The sequence below is a fragment of the Elephas maximus genome, chromosome 1 (assembly GCF_024166365.1).
Source record: "Elephas maximus indicus isolate mEleMax1 chromosome 1, mEleMax1 primary haplotype, whole genome shotgun sequence".
In the NCBI taxonomy this organism is placed as follows: domain Eukaryota; kingdom Metazoa; phylum Chordata; class Mammalia; order Proboscidea; family Elephantidae; genus Elephas; species Elephas maximus.
This window is the reverse complement of record NC_064819.1, coordinates 91,501,320-91,521,809: the sequence shown is the minus strand read 5'-3', so window position 1 is coordinate 91,521,809 and position 20,490 is coordinate 91,501,320. Positions and strand designations below refer to the sequence as shown.

General features: G+C 44.0%; 1 protein-coding gene across 1 annotated transcript in view; it reads right to left on the bottom strand.

Moving 5' to 3' along the window:
* Window positions 1-16,834, bottom strand: part of LOC126067086 (MHC class I polypeptide-related sequence B-like) — a gene marked incomplete at its 5' end in the record, with an annotated part of 29,013 nt that extends 12,179 nt beyond the window's left edge. Inside the window, 3 exons of the mRNA XM_049868706.1 lie at window positions 415-702; window positions 974-1,237; window positions 16,663-16,834. Of these exons, the coding sequence (XP_049724663.1) occupies window positions 415-702; window positions 974-1,237; window positions 16,663-16,834 (724 nt within the window). The remainder of the gene's footprint in view (window positions 1-414; window positions 703-973; window positions 1,238-16,662) is intronic.
* Between the last annotated feature and the right edge of the window lie 3,656 nt (window positions 16,835-20,490).

Genomic DNA, 20,490 nt, shown 5'->3' with positions numbered 1-20,490 from the left:
ATAGGAGAATGGGGCCCTGGGTTATAGCCTCACTCTCTGGAGCCACATGTTTGATGCTGCAGAGGGGAGGTGGTTAGGGGGCTCCTGGGTCATGGGGGCTAAGAGAGAACTCTCCAGGCTGAGGTAGGCTGAGAGTCAGATGGGGTAGGGCCACAGCCTAACATTCACCTTCCCAGGTTCAGTTTTCTTTCTGAGGGCCCCCTGCTTTCCTGAATGTTGACACTGGACAGGTCATTCCCCCACCCACCTGTGCATCTTTACCCAGTGGCTTTAACAGGATAGGCAACTCAGAATACAATGTGCCAACAGGACATATACGGGTCCCATGGGACAGGACAGGTTTCTCTCAGGTAATGCAAAGTGAGGGGGCTCCAAAGGACAGGGGAAATGAAGGTCCTTCCCCAGTGTCAGTACCTGTCCTCTCCATGAAGTTTCTGCCAGAGGTTGAGTAGCTCCACAGTCTTTTGCAAATATCTCCCTGCACATGGTGATGGTAATATTTGTGTTTATCCCCATCTGTATCCCACGTCTTCTTGATTTCCAGGGCCAAGGTCTGGGTTGAGGACAGGGGAGCCATCCATCTCTGGGTCCCCGGGTCATAGGAAAGGAATGGCTCCCCATCGTAGCAGTAATCCCAGATGCCCATGGAGCTATAGTCTTCCTGGGTCTCACAGTGCAGCATCTCCTGAAAGGAATGCAAGCCTGCCCCCACCCAGCAGTGACTTCTCCATCCCTGGATCTCTCCACCTCCACCACCCAAGATGAAAAACTCTACTCTAGAGGGCCCTCCCTTTCCCCTACATTTTTTTCCTGAGAGACAACTCATATCCTTGCTGAATTCCACAGATCCCCCTCCCCATTCCTGTCACCCAAATATCAACTAAATCCAGTGGAAAGAGACAGAGCTCCACCTCTCTTTCCCAAATCTTGGAGGAACAGTCCTCACACTCCCCTGCCTCCTCCCCACTCTTACCTCCTTTCTGATCCTGCAGCTTCATGATGTCTGACAGAGTCATTCTTAGTTTCTTTCCCATGTCTGTCAAGTCCTTGTTCTCTGCGTCCCAGGTCTCAGCTCCCAGGTGGGCTTCTGCCCATGGCCCCCGGGGCTCTGCCCTATCTTTCTTATGATCATAGTGCAGGTAGGGCTTTCCATTTAAATATCCCTCAGCCAGGAATCCTGGTTCGATAAATCCATCCTGGGAGATCACCTTGATTTGATAAAGAAGACTGTAGTGTCCTGGAGAAGGAGGAAGCCGCAGGTGAAACATTTCCTAGAAATAACTGCACATTAAACATTTAATAGACACTTCTGCAGTCCTGGCTCCCTAGTAATGGATGTGGTACAGATGTGTGCCCACGGACTTTTGTAGGGAACTGGTCACACCCACAAGAAAGTTAGGGTTAGAAAACCATCACAGGTGAATGGGCAGTACTGGGAGAAGACTCCCTATGGGGAAAGACCAGAGCCAGCTAAGAGGGAAAAACAAGGATTTAGGTCAGTGCTACGAGGCAGAGACAGCCAGCTGGGGTCAGGGAACCAAAAGTATAGGGTGAAGGGCCAAGGAACTGGGCACTTGGACCAAGAACAGTGTGGGGTCTGGGGGAGAGGGGGAGATAGGAGGGTAAGAGGAACAGGGAGATGGTGGTGAGGGTCAAAGACTGGTGGGGGGCATGGGGCAGGGATGAACTTGAGTTACAGTGAGATCAGGAGAGAAGATGACAGCCTATGTCAGGGGGCATGTGGGGTGATGGCAAAGGTCCCATAGGAGGGAGGTTGTGAGAGATGTGAACTTGGTGATGGCCTAGACAGGTGGCAATGTCCCAGGGTGGAGGAGAGAGGTGCAGAGACACCAGGAAGGAAGGGGATCCAACACCTCAGGGGTGAAAAGAGGAGGCCATAAAGAATAGATTTGGATGAAGGCTTGGGGAACAGCTGCACTGGGCCAAAGCCTGTGGTAGGGAGGGCCAGGATTAGACACAGGCACTGGAGCGGGGAAAGAGGGTAGACTTTCAATATCTCTCCCTCTGCATGGACCTGTGTGGACCTAATTCAGGAGAATATGTGCTTGTTGGCATACTGCAACCGTTTCAGCTGTGCTGTGGACAAGTCGGTGCTCGATGTTCGACACTGCTTTCCCAAATAAACAGGGTCCTCACCTACACATATCAGGGGACTACGGACTGGTAACTCCACTCAGGTCACCTGGCCACCCACGACAGGGGTCCAAGGATAACTGGTACCTCAGAGTCCTTACAACCAAAAGCCTTGGGTGCCCAAGGTCCATCTGCCAAACCCATCCAATGGTGCACTCTAGGGAACAGGACGTGCTTTCCTCACACTCGGGGGACAGTTGTCAGCCCCCTGCCTTGTTCAGAGCATGACCCCATGCTGCAACCAGATACCGGTACCCACACCAATCACCCCTGACCCTATAACACTGTAGGATACAGCCTGTACCACACTATTGATGACCAACTACCTGGACACCTGAGTTGGACCCATACAAGAAAAGGGTATAGACTCCTAGGCTCATATACGTGGTAAGAGCTCTACCCATCTGGTAAACAGGACTTTGGAGTTTCAAAGATGAAAATAAGCAAGGTCACTCAAGCAACTTGTTTGAGCATATCAAAACAAAACAAAGGCAGAAGCTAGGATATAGTGAGCAAACATAAAATAAACTAATGTGTAGATGGAATGGAGACAACAGTCAATATCAAATCACATAAAGGAGACCATGATCGCTTCAACAAGCTCTCAAAACAAAGAATCGAGGGATATTCTGGATGAAGGTCCCTTCCTGGAATTACCAGAGGCAGAATACAAAAGATTAATATACAGAACTCTTCAAGACATCAGGAAAGAGATCAGGCAATACACAGAACAGACCAAGGAACACACAGATAAAGCAGGTGAAAAAATTAAAAAGGTTATTCGAGAACATAATGAAAAATTTAATAAGCTGCAGGAATCCATAGAGAGACAGCAATCAGAAATTCAGAAGATTAACAATAAAATTACAGAATTAGACAACTCAATAGAAAGTCAGAAGAGCAGAATTGAGCAAGTGGAAGGCAAAATTGGTGAGACTGAAGATAAAGCACTTGAAACCAATATATTTAAAGAAAAATCAGATAAAAGAATTTTAAAAAATGAAGAAACCTTAAGAATCATGTGGGACTCTATCAAGAGAAATAACCTATGAGTGACTGGAGTACCAAAACAGGGAGGGATAACAGAAAATGCAGAGAGAATTGTTGAAGATTTGTTGGCAGAAAACTTCCCTGATATCGTGAAAGATGAGAAGATATCTATCCAAGATGTTCATCGAACTCCACATAAGGTAGATGTTAAAAGAAAGTCGCCAAGACATATTATAATCAAACTTGCCAAAACCAAAGATAAAGAGAGAATTTAAAGAGGAGCTAGGGATAAACGAAAAGTCACCGACAAAGGAGACCCAATAAGAATAAGCTTGGACTACTCAGCAGAAACCATGCAGGCAAGAAGGCAGTGGGAGAAGTTACATAAAGCATGGAAGGAAAAAAACTGCCAGCCAAGAATCATATATCCAGCAAAACTGCCTCTCAAATATGAAGGCAAAATCAGGACATTTCCAGACAAATATAAGTTTAGCAAATTCATAAAAACCAAATCAAAATTACAAGAAATATGAACGGGAGTTCTCTGGTTAGAAAATCAATAACATCAGATGTCAACTCAAGATTAGAACACTGGACGGAGCAAATAGATATCAACCTAGATAGCAAAATTACAAAAATAAATCAAGATTAAAAAAAAAAAAGCTCAAAACAGGGAAGCAGCAGTCATTATGTAAAAGAAGACACAATAAAACAATACAAAAGGACTAAGGAATGTAGTCATAGATCTTTCAAATGGAGAGGAAGACAAGGCAATATAAAGAAATAACAGTTAGGTTTAAATTTAGAAAAATAAGGGTAAATATTAAAGTCCCCACAAAGGAGACTAACAATCCTACTCATCAAAATGAATACAAGAAAAAGAGACTCAGGAGATACAAAATCAACTACAACGAGTAAGGGGAAAAGACAATATATAAAGATAAACTACTCAGCACAAAAAATTAAGTGGGAAAAAGAAACTATCAACAACACACAAAAAAAAGACATCAAAATGACAGCACTAAACTCATATCTATCCATAATTACGCTGAATGTAAATGGACTAAATGCACCAATAAAGAGACAAGAGAGACAGAATGGATAAAAAAATATGAATCGTCTATTTGCTGCCTACAAGAGGCACACCTTAGACTTAGAGACAAGAACAAACTAAAACTCAAAGGGTGGAAAACAATATATTAAGCAAACAACAATCAAAAAAAAGCAGGAGTGGCAATATTAATCTCTACAAAATAGACTTTATAGTTAAATCCACCACAAAGGATAAGGAAGGACACTATATAATGATTAAAGGGACAATATGCCAGGAAGACATAACCATATTAAATATTTATGCACCCAATGACAGGGCTGTAAGATACATAAAACAAACTCTCTCAGCATTGAAAAGTGAGATACACAGTTCCACGATAACAGTAGCAGACTTCAACACACCACTTTCGGTGAAAGACAGAACATCCAGAAAGAAGCTCGCTAAAGACACAGAAGATATAAATGCCATGATCAAACAACTTGAACTCATAGACATATACAGAACGCTCCACCCAACAGCAGCCAAGAATATTTTCTTTCCCAACGCACATGGACCATTCTCTAGAATAGACCACGTATTCCGTCAGAAAGCAAGCCTTAGCAGAATCCAAAACACTGAAATATTACAAAGCATCTTCTCAGACCATAAGGCCATAAAAGTGGAAATCAACAGAAAAAGCAGGGAAAAGAAATCAAACACTTGGAAACTGAACAACACCCTGCTCAAAAATGACTGCATTATAGAAGACATCAAGGCTGGAATAAAGAAATTCATAGAATCCAGTGAGAATGAAAACACTTCCTATCAGAACCTTTGGGACACAGAGATAGCAGTGCTCAGAGGTCAATTTACAGCAATAAATGCACAGATCCAAAAAGAAGAAAGGGCCAAAATCAAAGAACTATCCCTACAACTTGAACAAATAGAGAGCAACAAAATAAACCTTCAGGCACCAGAAGAAAGCAAATAATAAAAATTAGACCAGTTAAATGAAATACAGAACAGAAAAACAACTGCGTTAACAAAACCAAAAGCCTGTTCTTTAAAAAAATTAACAAAATTGATAAACCATTGGCCAAACTGACAAAAGAAAATCAGGAGAGGAAGCAAAAAAACCTGAATAAGAAATGAGATGGGAGGCAGAACCAAGATGGTGGAAAAGACAGATGCTTCCGGCAAGCCCTCTTTACAACAAAGACCCGAAAAAACAAGTGAAATGAGTATATTTATGACAAGCTAGGAGCCCTGAGCATCAAAGGAAAGCTTAGAACAGGAACAGAGTGGCAGGGGGAGGAAGAGACGGTTCAGTAGTGGAGAGGAGTGGGGAGCACCCAGGCACCATTCCCAGAGCAGGCGCAGCAGGCTGGTACCAGCATTTGGCCACAGTTTCCTCAGGGAGAAACAGCCAGCCACACAGCCCACTCACACCTCCGGAAGCAGAGAATAACGGCACTCTCGGCAAAAGCTAAGTACTTAAGTATATTTTACCATGCCCCCCCACCTGCAAGCCAGCTTCAGCGGCTGAATTCCTTGGGCCTGAGATAGGCACTGTTGAGCACCTAGAGCCATCCTCCCAGTCTTGGAGAAGGAAAAAAATTTACAATTGGGGGAAAAGATAATTTGCCAGCTCCACTAACCAGGGGAGCTCAGGACAGAAGCGGCTCCTGCCCAGGCATAAACGTTCCATGGACTTTGAGCACCTTTCCCTTCTGCATGGACCTGTGTGGGCCTATTTCAGAAGAATAGGCCCTTGTTGGCAGACTCCAGCCGTTTTAGCTGTGTGGTGGAGAGTCAGGTGTTTGATGTTTGACGTTGCTTTGCCTGTTAAACAGGGTCCTCACCTACCCACATCAGGGGCCTAAGAACTGGTAGCTCCACTCAGGTCACCCAGCCACCCGCAACAGGGGTCCAAGGATAACTGGTACCTCCCAGTTCTTACAACCAAAAACACTGGGTGCCTACAGTCCATCAGCAAAACTCACCCACCTGTATGCTCTAGGGAACAGGGACATGCTTTCCTCGGAGACATGTGGGGGACAATTCTCAGCCCCCTGCCTTGTTCAGGGTGTGACCCCCTGCTGCAACCAGATACGGGTACCTACACCAATCACCCCTCCTCCTCTAAGACTGTAGGACAGAACCTCTACATCACACTTGATGATCAGCTACTTGGAAACCTGAGCTGAATTCATACAAGAAAACTGAATGGACTCCTAGACTGATATACCTGATAACAGCTCTAGCCATCTGGGGACAAGACGTCAGAGCTGCAAAGGCAAAAATAATCAAGGTAGCTCACTCAAGCAACACATCTGGGCATACCAAAACAAAACAAAGCAAGAAGCTACAACACAGTAAGCAAGCATAAACTAATACAATAACTTATAGATGGCTCGGAGACAACAGTCAATGTCAAGTCACATAAAGAAACAGACCACGGTCACCTCAACAAGCTCTCGAAACAAAGAATCCAGGGATCTTCTAGATGAAAGTGCCTTCCTGGAATTACCAGAGGCAGAATACAAAAGATTAATATACAGAACCTTTCAAGACATCAGGAAGGAAAAGAGGCAATATGCAGAACAAGCTAAGAAACACACAGACAAAGCAAGTGAAGAAATTAGAAAGATTATTCAGGAACATAACAAAAAATTTAATTACCTGGGAAAATCCATAGACAGACAGCAATCAGAAAATCAAAAAATTAACAATAAAATTACAGATGTAGACAACTCAATAGGAAGTCAGAGGAGCAAAACTGAGCAAGTGGAAGCCAGAATTTCTGAACTTGAAGACAAATCACTTGGCACTAATATGTTTGAAGAAAAATCAGATAAAAGAATTTAAAAAAACAAAGAAACCTTAAGAATCATGTGGGACTCTATCAAGAGAAATAACCTATGAGTGACTGGAGTACCAGAACAGGGAGGGATAACAGAAAATACAGAGAAAATTGTTGAAGATTTGTTGGCAGAAAACTTTCCTGATATCATGAAAGATGAGAAGATATCTATCCAAGATGCTCATTGAACTCCACATAAGGTAGATGTTAAAAGAAAGTCACCAAGCATATTAGAATCAAACTTTCCCAAACCAAAGATAAAGAGAGAATTCTAAGAGCAGCGAGGGATAAACGAAAAGTCACCGACAAAGGAGACCCAATAAAAATAAGCTTGGACTACTTGGCAGAAACCATGCTGGCAAGAAGGCAATGGGGTGACATATTTAAAACACTGAAGGAGAAAAACTGCCTGCCAAGAATCATATATCCACCAAAACTGTCTCTTAAATATGAAGGTGAAATTAAGACATTTCCAGATAAACATGAGTTTAGGGAATTTGTAAAAACCAAACCAAAACTACAAACAAAATACTAAAGGGAGTTCTCTGGTTAGAAAATCAATAATATCAGGTATCAACCCAAGGCTGGGACACTGGGCAGAGCAACCAGAAGTCAACTCAGACAGGGAAATCCAAAAAAACAAAGCAAGATATTAAAAAAAAAAAAAAAAGGCTCAAAACAGGGTAACAGCAATGTCATTATATAAAAGAAGACAACATTAAAATAATAAAGAGGGACTAAGAAATGTAATCATACACCTTCCATATGGAGAGGAAGATACGGTGATACAAAGAAATAAAAGTTAGTTTCAAATTTAGAAAAATAGGGGTAAATAATAAGGTAACCATGAAGGAGACAAACTATCCTATTCATCAAAATAAAATACGGGGGAAAAATAGAGACTCAGCAGAAACAAAATCAACAACAACAAATACGAGGAAAGGACAATATATAAAGAAAATCAACTCAGCACATAAAATTAAGTGGGAAAAAGAAACTGTCAACAACACACAAAAAAAGACATCAAAATGATACCACTAAATTCACACCTATCCATAATTTCCCTAAATGCAACTGGACTAAATGCACCAATAAAGAGACAGACTGGCAGAATGGATTAAAAAACAAGATCCGTCTATATGCTGCCTACAAAAGACACACCTTAGACTTAGAGACACGAACAAACTAAAACTCAAAGGATGGAAAAAAAATATATCAAACAAACAGCAATCGAAAAAAGAGCAGGAGTGGCAATATTAGTTTCTGACAAAATAGACTTTATTCATCATAAAGGATAAAGAAGGACACTATATAATGATTAAAGGGACAATATGCCAAGAAAATATAACCATATTAAATATTTATGCACCCAATGACAGGGCTGTAAGATACATAAAACAAACTATCAGCATTGAAAAGTGAGATAGGCAGCTCCACAATAATAGGGGAAGACTTCAACACACCATTTTCAGTGAAGGACAGGACATCCAGAAAGAAGCTTAATAAAACACGGAAGATCTAAATGCCACAATCAACCAACTTGACCTCATAGACATATACAGAACACTCCACCCAACAGCAAACAAGTGTACTTTCTTTTCTAGTGCACGTGGAACATTCCCTAGAATAGACCACATATTACACCATAAAGCAAGCCTTAGCAGAATCCAAAACACTGAAATATTACAAAGCATCTTCTCTGACCATAAGGCCATAAAAGTGGAAATCAATAACAGAAAAAGCAGAGAAAAGAAATCAAAAACTTGGAAACTGAACAATACCCTGCTCAAAAAAGACTGGATTATAGAGGACATTAAGGATGGAAGGAAAAAAATCATAGAATCCAATAAGAATGAACACACTTCCTATCAGAACCTTTGGGACACAGCAAAAGCGGTGCTCAGAGGCCAATTTATATCAACAAATGCACACATACAAACAGAAGAAAGGGCCAAAATCAAAGAATTATCCCTACAACTTGAACAAATAGAAAGAGAGCAACAAAAGAAACCCTCAGGCACCAGAAGAAAGCAAATGATAAAAATTAGAACAGAACTGAATGAAATAGAAAACAGAAAAACAATTGAAAGAATTAACAAGATCAAAAGCTGGTTCTTTGAAAAAAATCAACAAAATTGATAAACCATTGGCCAAAATGACAAAAGAAAAACAGGAAAGGATGCAAATAAACCGAATAAGAAATGAGATGGGCGATATTACAACAGACCCAACTGAAATTAAAAGAATCATACCAGATTACTATGAAAAATTATACTGGAACAAATTTGAAAACCTAGAAGAATTGGATGAATTCCTAGAAACACACTACCTACCTAAACTAACACAAGCAGAGGTATAACAACTAAATAGACCCGTAACAAAAGAAGAGATTGAAAAGGTAATTTTAAAAAATTCCCCCCCTCAAAAAAAGCCCTGGCCCTGAAGGCTTCACTGCAGAGTCCTACCAAACTTTTAGAGAAGAGTTAACACCATAACTACTAAAGGTATTTCAGAGCATAGAAAAGGACAGAATACTCGCAAACTCATTCTATGAAGCCACCATGTCCCTGATACCAAAACCAGTTAGAGACACCACAAGAAAAGATAATTATAGACCTATATCCCTCATGATGGAAACCCTGGTGGCTAAGAGTCGGAATCGACTCAACGGCACTGGGACTGGGATCCCTCATGAACTTAGATGTAAAAATCCTCAACAAAATTCTAGCCAATAGAATTCAACAACATATCAAAAAAATAATTCACCATGACCAAGTGGGATTCATACCAGGTATGCAGGGATGGTTCAACATTACAAAAACAATCAACATAATCCATCACATAAATAAAACAAAAGACAAGAATCACATGATTTTATCAATTGTTGCAGAAATGACGTTTAACAAAGTTCAACACCCATTCATGATAAAAACTCTCAGCAAAATAGGAATAGAAGGAAAATTCCTCAACATAATAAAGGGCATTTATACAAAGCCAACTGCCAACATCACCCTAAATGGAGAGAGCCTGAAAGCATTCCCACTGAGATCGGGAACCAGACAAGGATGCCCTTTATCACCACTCTTGTTCAACATTTGCTGGAGGTCCTAGCCAGAGCTACCAGGCTAGATAAAGAAATAAAGGGCATCCAAATTGGCAAAGAAGAAGCAAAGGTATCTCTGTTGGCAGATGACGTGATCTTATACAGACAACCCTAAAGAATCCTCAAGAAAACTACTGAAAGTAATAGATGAGTTCAGCAGAATTTCAGGATACAAGATAAACATACAAAAATCAGTTGGATTCCTCTACACTAACAAAAAGAACATTGAAGAGGAAATCACCAAATCAATACAACTTACAGTCGCTCCTAAGAAGACAAAATGCTTAGGAATAAATCTTATCAGAGACATTAAAGACCTGTACAAAGAAAACTACAAGACACTACTGCAAGAAACCAAAAGAGACCTACATAAGTGGAAAAACATACTTTGCTCACGGATAGGAAGACATAACATTGTAAAAACGTCTATTTTACCGAAAGCCATCTATACATACAACGCAATTCTGAACCAAATTCCAACAACAGTTTTTAATGAGATGGAGAGGGAAATCACCAGCTTCATATGGAAGGGAAAGAGGCCCCAGATAAGTAAAGCATTATTGAAAAAGAAGAACAAAGTGGGAGGCCTCACTCTCCCTGATTTTAGAACCTATTATACAGCCACAGTAGTCAAAACAGCCTGGTACTGGTACAACAAAAGACACACAGACTAGTGGAACAGAACTGAGAATCCAGACATAAATTCATCCACATATGAGCAGCTGATATTTGATGAAGGCCCCAAAACAGTTAAATGGGGAAAAGACAGTCTTTTTAACAAATGGTGCTGGCATAACTGGATATCCATCTGCAAAAAAATGAAACAAGACCCATACCTCACTCCAAGCACAAAAACTAACTCCAAGTGGATCAAAGACCTAAACATAAAGACTAAAATGATAAAGATCATGGAAGAAAAAATAGGGACAATGTTAGGAGTCCTAATACATGTCGTAAACAGTATACAAAACATTACTAAGAATGCAGAAAAGAAACTAGATAACTGCGAGCTCCTAAAAATCAAACACCTATGCTTATCCAAAGACCACCAAAAGAGTAAGATTACCTACAGACTGGGAAAAAGTTTTTAGTTATGACATTTCTGATTGGCGTCTGATCTCAAAAATCTACAAGATGCTGCAAAAACAAAACTACAAAAAGACAAATAACCCAACTAAAACACGAGCAAAGGATATGAGCAGGCACTTCACTAAAGAAGACCTTCAGGTAGCTAACAGATACATGAGGCAATGCTCACGATCATTAGCCATTAAAAAAAAACAGCGCCCACGAGTCGATTCCGACTCATAGCATCCCTACAGGACAGAGCAGAACTGCCCCATAGAGTTTTCAAGGAGCGCCTGGCAGATTTGAACTGATGACCCTTTGGTTAGCAGCCATAGCACTTCACCGTTAGAGAAATGCAAACCAAAACTACAGTGAGATTCCATGTCACTCCAACAAGGCTGGCATTAACCCAAAAAACACAAAATAATAAATGTTGGAGAGGTTGTGGAGAGACTGGAACACTTATACACTGCTGGTGGGAATGTAAAATGGTACAATCTTTTTGGAAATCGATTTGGTGCTTCCTTAAAAAAACTAGAAATAGAACTACCATACGATCCAGCAATCCCACTCCTTTGAATATGTCCTAGAGAAATAAGAGGCTTTACGTGAACAGATATATGTACACCCATGTTCACTGCAGCAGTGTTTACAACAGCAAAATGATGGAAGCAACCAAGGTGCCCATCGATGGATGAATGGATAAATCATGGTATATTCACACAATGGAATACTATGCATCAATAAAGAACAGTGATGAATCCATGAAACATTTCATAACAGAGGAATCTGGAAGGCATTATGCTGAGTGAAATTAGTTGCAAAAGGACAAATATTGTATGAGGTCACTATTATATGAACTTGAGAAACAGTTTAAACAGAGAAGAATATTTTCTTTGATTGTTACAAGAGCCGGGAGGGAGGAACGGAGGGAGAGAGGGAAGGACAGTGGCTTTCACTAATTAGATATTAGATAAGAACACTTAGGTGAAGGGAAAGACAACACACAATACAGGAGAGGTCAGCATAACTGGACTAAACAAAAAGCAGTTTCCTGAATAAACTGAATGCTTCGAAGGCCATCATAGCAGGGGCTGGGGTTTGGAGACCATGGTTTCAGGGGACATCTAAGTCAATTGGCATAATAGAATCTATTAAGAAAACACTGTGTGTCCCACTTTGGAGAGTGGCATCTTGTGTCTTAAATGCTAGCAAGCAGCTATCTAAGATGCATTAATTGGTCTCAATCCACCTGGAGAAAAGGAGAATGACAAACACCAAAGACACAAGGTAATTATGAGCCCAAGAGACAAAAAGAGCCACATAAACCGGAGACTATATTAGTGTGAGACCAGAAGAACTAGACGGTGCCCAGCTACAAATGATGACTGCCCTGACAGTGAACACAACGGAGAATCCCTGAGGGAACAGGACAGCAGTGGGATGTGGACCCCAAATTCTAGTAAAAAGACCAGACTTAATGTCTAACTGAGACTAGAAGGACCCTGGAAGTCATGGTTCCCAGGCCTTCTGTTAGCCCAAGGCACGTACCAGTCCCAAAGCCAACTTTCAGACAGGGATTGGGCTGGACTATGGGATAGAAAATGATACTGGTGAGGAATGAGCTTCTTGGATCAAGTAGACACATGAGACTATGTTGGCACCTCCTGTCTGAAGGGGAGAGGAGAGGGCAGAAGTGGTCAGGGGCTTATCAAATGGACTTGAAAAGAGAGAGTGGAAGGAGGGAGGGAGCTGGCTCTTTGGGGGGAAAACAATTAGGAGCATATAGCAAGATGTATATAACTTTTGTATGAGAGTCTGACTTAATTTGTAAACATTCACTTACAGCACAACAGAAGTTACAAATAAATAAATACCATGTAATTGAACAGGAAAAAAGAAAAAGTTTTTGTATGGGAGACTGACTTGGTTTGTAAACTTTCACTTAAAGCACAATTAATAAAAAGGAAGTTAAAAAAAAAAGAAGAGGATTATACTGGGATTGTAATACCGCTCTTACCCAAGCCACCTCCCTGATCCAAGATAAAGGGAGTTTCCCTGGTGTGTGGCCTGCACCACCTTTTATCTCTCAACAGATAAAGGAAAGGAAAGCAAGCTGAGAGATGGAGACCTCATACCACCAAGAAAGAAGCATCCAGAGAAGAGCCTGTCCTTTGGACCTGAGGTCCCTGAGCCTGAGAAGCTCCTCGACCATGGGAAGACTGAGGACAAGGACCTTCCTCCAGAGCCCACACAGAGAGAAAGCCTTTCCCTGAGCTGACGCCCTGAACAGGGACTTCTAATCTATTAGACTGTGAGAGAAGAAATTTCTCTTTGTTAAAGCCATCCACTTCTGGCATTTCTGTTACGGCAGCACTAGATGACCAAAGCACTGCTTTTAAGGCTGACTCAACCACGAACCTTGCGGGGGGCGGGGGGGGGCCGTGGCGGTAGTAGGTGCGGGATACGCCTGGGGCCTGACAAGCCCCTCACACAGGGTGGAAAGTGGTTTCTGAGCCTCAGCCAAGAGCCTTGCCTGTCATTCAAACCAGCAACCCAAGAGGCGGCCGGGACCCCGGGGGCCGCAGAAGACTGGGCTGTCTGAAGAAGCGAGACGGCAAGAGCGCCCAGACACCCTGTAGGGGAAGCAGATACAGCCAGGATTCAGAAAAGGCAGGGTGAGAGGAAGGAAGGTGGATGCGAGACCCGAAGAGCACCGAAAAGATTTGGAAACGCCGGGCCCGGTAAGATGACAACCGGCCTTTACAGCCCCGACTCCACCACAGACACCCCACCAGAGACCGGCTGGGGCCGGATCGACGCTTACGTGACCCTCACCGAAGACCTCCTGAAGCTTGGCCGAGGACCGCAAGGAACCCCACTCGCCAGAGGTAGGGCCCAGGAGTGCAAGACCGGCAGCCCAGAATAGGACCGGAAAGACGCAGCACGAGCCCATCACGGTCAAGGCCGCCAAGATCCCAGAAGAAGCTCAGCTCAAAGTGCTGCCACCGGCCGGGTACACTTGGTCTTCAATACCTGCCGGAGCCCCAAAAGCCAACCCGCCGACTTTCAACCAATCCTGAGTTCACAGGGCGGAGCTACACTTGTAATACCCAATAGGAAGTTCAAGTGAGCCTATTACCACCGTGACGGGCACAAACAAGGAACGCCTCCGCCTCTAATCCCAGAAGCACGACCAGATCACCGCCACTCTCGCCTAATGGCAACACCGTCTTATGAAGCAGCCCTAGTCTTCCCAAGCAAGCTACGTTACCCAGGCCACCCCATGCTGCTGCCTCGCTCTCCCTTGTCTTCCAGGATAAATTTCAACACCAGGCAACCCCCTGATTATTCAACACGCCCTCCCTGAACTGCTCACAACCTTACTGTCAATGTCACCACTGACCCCCTGTTTCCCATTTCAGCCACCCCTGCCTCTCAGAAGCACCTTCCACAATTAAATCAGACTCCAATTCCCTGAGACGTTACTGCCACCATAATACCCTACTCCTCTCAGCGTCTCAGATTCACCAGGCTTCCTGCTTCTGGCCACATCCCGGAAGTGTCTGTGCTGGCCCAGGGCCGCCTCCCTAGGCAGCCCCTGGGTGATTACAAGACCAGCGAGGTGACTCCTCATGGTCCACGCCAACACCAACCGTCTGGAGATTCACCAATCCTCCTTAGGGTTATCTGTGTCTCCAAGGCCCAATGCCCTCAATCCCAACAGGTCTACAAGGAAACCTTGGATCTATCCCACAACACAAGCTTCTCCCACCCCTATTGCTTTCATCAGCATCACCATCCTAGATCCCCTCTGACTCTCCCTTTCTCTTGCCTCTCATGTACTCAAAGGCAGCTCCTCCACCCCTTTTCCAAACCCTCTACCACCACCCAAGTCCAGGCTTTCATCTCATTTCAGCCTACAATAAATACTGCACAGACTCCTGAAAACCATGCCTGCACCAGATAAAACCCCAGCATTCCAAAGCCATCTACGGGTCCCCATCTGCTAAATTCAACACATAGCGCCTCTGTCCTACCTTGGAAAGCCCAGCACAGCAGCGCCAACCTGCTACCTGGCATCACAGCCAATTTCCCTGGTGACATCTCCCCTAATTTGCTGTCAGAAATGGGCTCCTCCAATCTTACCCTGTCCACCGGGAAACCACTGCTGCAGCAGTCTTACTCACCTCTGCCTTGTGGCCCATCATCAGACCTTTCTACATCCTTAAAGATCATTCTAATTGCATAGTGGTGATGGTTGCACAACCTGGTGAATACACTAAAAACCAGTGAATTGTACACTTCAAAGGGGAATTTTTAAATGAGAATTTTACAGTTTGTGAATTATGTAAGAGTAACAATAACAATAATGTCAACCTGAAAGCTTCGCCTCATCCCCACACACCTCTCTTGGTCTTTGGAACATCTAGCTAGTGGTCCTCAAAAGTGGCTATTTATTAAAACCACCTGGGGACTTTTTGAATCTTTATGCCCAGGCTATGGCCAAAATCTACTGAATGAGAATCCCTTTCTTTGGACCCAGGCCTTACTATCTTTGAAAGCTCTGGAGTGATTCCAGTGTGCAAGCAAGATTTAGGACCACTTATCTAGCCCATGGTGTGAACCTCCCTGATGGCATCAATTGGGCCCTGCCTTACACCCCATCTTGTAATTCCCCCACTGGACAATGAACTACCCCCCAGGATTAAGAAGTGTGTCCGTGTCATCTCTGATTCCTCTGCAAAGCCCACCACAAGGCCTTGCACACAGGAGATGCACAACACATGCTTTACTGAAGTGGAACTCTGCCTGACGTTCCTAAACATTCCCCCAAAGCCCCTAGCCTACACTTTCCCTGTGCATGGAAGTAAGTCATGCCTCACAAACTTAAAACCATTCTCTAGATTTTTACATTTGCATGTATTAAGTATTTAACTTGACCACCACGATTTTTTTAGTAAAGCAAGGACTGAGGGTCCTGTCCTTATTTGACAGATGAGAAAAATTCATTCTCAGATTGTTTTAACTGCCAGAGGTCACAGGGTGGTGAGGGGCAGAGAGGGAGATGGAACCCAGCCACCCTGACAGCTGGTCCTGAGCCCTGTCCTCCGGGATAAGGACCCCTCTAAGGGATTTTTTTTTTTAAGGGACTTCCTAGGGGTGGCTCTCCAGCAAGCTCCCTCAGCTCGCCCCTCCCCACACTTTCAATGCTTTAATAATAGTAATGAACTAATTTGTTCCAAGGCATTTACAGATGATTGCAAGGAGACATACAGCCAAGTACCCCTTTCTTTGAAGGCTCGGTTCCGGGCTTGGATGCAGGATTCAGGCGGGCTGCCCCTCCCCCACCAACCCTCCGACATTGACCTCGGTCGGCAGCCCTCCCCCAACCTGCCTGCGCCCCCTCTGCTCTGTCCCATAAACTCCTTGTTCTCCCTCCACTCTCACCTTTGTTCCTGGACTCACGGGCGTAGGGGCGCGGGACGCCGGGCTCCACACAGACTTTAGTCGCCACCGCTGGGTCCAGAAAGAAAACAGAAACTGCAAACTGCCAGGGCTTGTCGTGGGGCTTTGCCTGCCTCTTGGCTGCGCGCGCTTTTCTCCTCTGCCCGGATACACGTAGTTACCAAGAGGACTGAAGTTCACCGTCACCTCACATTGGCCTGAAGAGAATAAAAATTGTTGATTGATAAACGAACAGAGAAACGGCGCTTACGGGCGGAAGCGGTGGTGGGGGCGAGCTGCGTGTTACTTTCTGATTCTAAAACCGGATTTTACTTGGCAGACGCTCAAGTGCCTGACAAGAACAAGCAGACCTGACCCTCTAGGGCGAATTCCGGGTTTCAGGAAGGAGCTCTCTTTCCAAGGGAAGAAATTCACTTCTCCACAATCCCTGATCCATCCTTGTGTTGTAGGATTTGGCTGAAGGATAAAGGCAGTGCTAAGAATATCATCAATTTATAGATTAGTGAGAGAAAGAGGGAGTCGAGTCCTTGCGGACCAGTCCATTCCAACTCAGAGCGACCCTATAAGACAGAGTAGAAACCACAGGGTTTCCAAGCAGTGACTAGATTCGAACTGCTGACCTTTTGGATAGCAGCCGAGCTCCTGACCACTACACCACTGGCACTCCATACATAGATATACAATCAACATGCCTTAGAGGGGGGAATAGAATCTTCCCTTTACACAGCTTAGGAATTGAGTCCCTGTGAATCTACATGCTTGCCCTGAGTTCACCAGAAATATTGGCCTTGTCACTTAAAGGACACTCAGCCTCCTGTGAAGCCCACCTGGGCATGAGCCACACTGTCAAGTCTCCACAACGGCAGGAAGGGCAATGTCAAGGTCAGACCCCAGGAAGCTTCACATCAGCTGATGTCTACATCCAATGGAACACACTTGAAGGGTGGACCCAGTCAGGTGTGACTCCTGCTCCTTCCTTCGGCTGTGGGTGCAGATGGGTGGGCCAGTCAGCCACTCAGTGCAGGACCTGGTGCTCCTGGGACTATCTTTACTTTTTCTCCTGAAGACCCTGCCCCTGCACATACCAAAACTCTATATTTATTGGAGAATTTGCTCTTTTTAGAAATGCAAAAAGGACTCCCCTAACCCTTAAACCAAACACTGTCACTCCCAGTGAATCATCCCAAACAGATAACCTCCTAATAGCCATTGAAAGTGGCCTCAGAGTTGTAGCTGAGCATATGGATTTAAGGCAAAAAGTCATTTTGGAGCTTGGACTCAGCTGATCTGGAAGAGGGTCCTGACAGGAAGCATTTTACCATGTGGGCTCTGGGGGGAGGGGGTAGGAATGCCTCATGAGAGGAGAACGAAGACATATGAGGCAACTCCAAAAGCCAAAGTCAGTATGTCTGTGACCCAACAAAGGGATTTGGAAAATGTCCTCCCAGCCACTGTTAGTTTGTGGTTACCCATTCCTATTTCCTCTCTGCTATGCCATCTCAGGCAAAACATTTATTGAACACCTACTATGTGCTGGACAAGGAGTCCCTGGTGGCACAGTGGTTAAGTGCTGGTATACTACCTGAAAGGCTGGGGGTTGGAACCCACCAGCAGCTCCATGGGAGAAAAGACATGATGACCGGCTCCCATAAAGATTACAGCCTAGACCAGCGTAGCAGGGGCAGGGGTCTGGGGACCACAGTTTCAGGGGACATCTAAGTCAATTGGCATAATAAAATCTATTAAGAAAACATTCTGCATACCACCTTGAAGAGTGGCGTCTGGGGACTTAAACGCTAGCAAGCAGCCATCTAAGATGCATCAATTGGTCTCAACCCACCTGGATCAAAGGAGAATAAAGAGCACCAATGACACAAGGTGATTACGAGCCCAAGAGACAAAAACAGCCACATGAACCAGAGACTGCATCCTGACACCAGAAGAACTAGATGGTGCCCGGCTACAACCTATGACTGCCCTGACAGGGAACACAACAAAGAACCCCGAAGGGAACAGGAGAACAGTGGGATGCAGACCCCAAATTCTCATAAGACCAGACTTAATGGTCTGACTGAGACTGGAACGACCCCGGTGGTCATGGCCCCCAGACCTTCTCTTAGCCCAGGACAGGAACCATTCCCGAAGCCAACTCTTAAGACATGGATTGGACTGGACAATGGGTTGGAGAGGGATGCTGGTAAGGAGTAATCTTCTTGGATCAGGTGGACACTTGAGACTATGTTGGCATCTCCTGCCTGGAGGGGAGATGAGAGGGTGGAGGGGGTTAGAAGCTGGCGAAAAGGACTGGAAAAGAGAGAGTGGAGGGAGAGAGCAGGCTGTCTCAATTAGGGGGAGAATAACTGGGAGTGTGTAGCAAGGTGTATATGGGTTTTTGTGTGAGAGACTGAATTGATTTTTAAAGTTTCACTTAAAACACAATAAAAAATATTTTAAAAAAGATTACAGCCTAGGAAGCCCTATCTAGCAGTACTACTCTGTCCTATAGGGTCCCTAGGAGTCAGATGGCATACAACAAAACAAACATATACTGGACATTGTCTTTAGGAGAGTTTGTGAGAGAAATCAAGCCTCTTTGCCTTTGAGCTTGGCACAGATTGGTAAGGAAATTATCAAATAGTATGACATGTACATACATGCTTTGTGAACAAAGACCTAGACCATTTACTCTGACCAATAAATCACAGAAACTTCATAAAAGACAGCATTTCAGTGTCTTAGCCATCTAGTGCTGCTATAACAGAAATGCCACAAGTGGACGGCTTTAACAAAGAGAAATTTCTGCTCTCACAGTCTAGTAGGCTACAAGTCCAAATTCAGGGCACCAGCTCGAGGGGAAGGCTTTCTCTCTCCGTCACCTCTGGAGGAAAGTCTTTCTCCTCATTCTTCCCCTGGACTAGGAGCTTCTCTGCTCAGGAACCCTGGGTCCAAAGGACACGCTCTGCTCCTGGTTCTTCTTACTTAGTGGTACTAGGTTCCCAACTCTCTGCTTGCTTCCCTTTCCTGCTATCCTTTCTAAGATAAAAGGTGGTGCAGGCCACACCCCAGGGAAACTCCCTTTATATTGGATCAGGGATGTGACCTGAGCAAGGGTGTTACAACCACCCCCTTTATGAGATTATGATTTATAACACATAGGAAAATCACAAAATGAAGGACAACCAACCACACAGTGCTGGGGATTATGGCCTAACCATGTGGACACATATTTGGGAGGGGGGGACAATTCAATCCATGACATCAGGTGAGGTTTCAGGTGTGACTAGGGGCCCAACAGGTAGAGATTCGGGAGAGCACTGACACAGGTAAGAATTGCTCAGTATCCAGGACCTGAATTTCATTACCTGGGCCTGGCCAGGGTTCGGACTAAGCTGACTGAGAAACCTGGCCAGAGAGAGTTTCATGAGCCATAAAGACAAATGAAGTCCTGATACGTGCTACAACATGAATGGACATTGAAAACATTCTGCTGAGTGAAGAAAATCACATGTAGAATATCTGATGGAGGTAAGTGTATAGAGAACAAAGCTTGTTAGTGGTCACCAGGGGCAGCAGAGAGGGGGAAAGATGGAGCTGTGCCTTCAGGGGCATCGAACTTTTGGTAACTGTGATGGAAAAATTTGGAAGTAGATAGTGGTGATGGTCGCACCACATGATACATGTAATTAAAATCACTGAATTGCATGTGTTAAAAATGTGAAGATGACAAATATTTGTGTGTGTGACAAATATTTATCTGTTGCTGTCGAGCCAATTCTGAGTCATAGTGACCCTATAGGACAGAGTAGAACT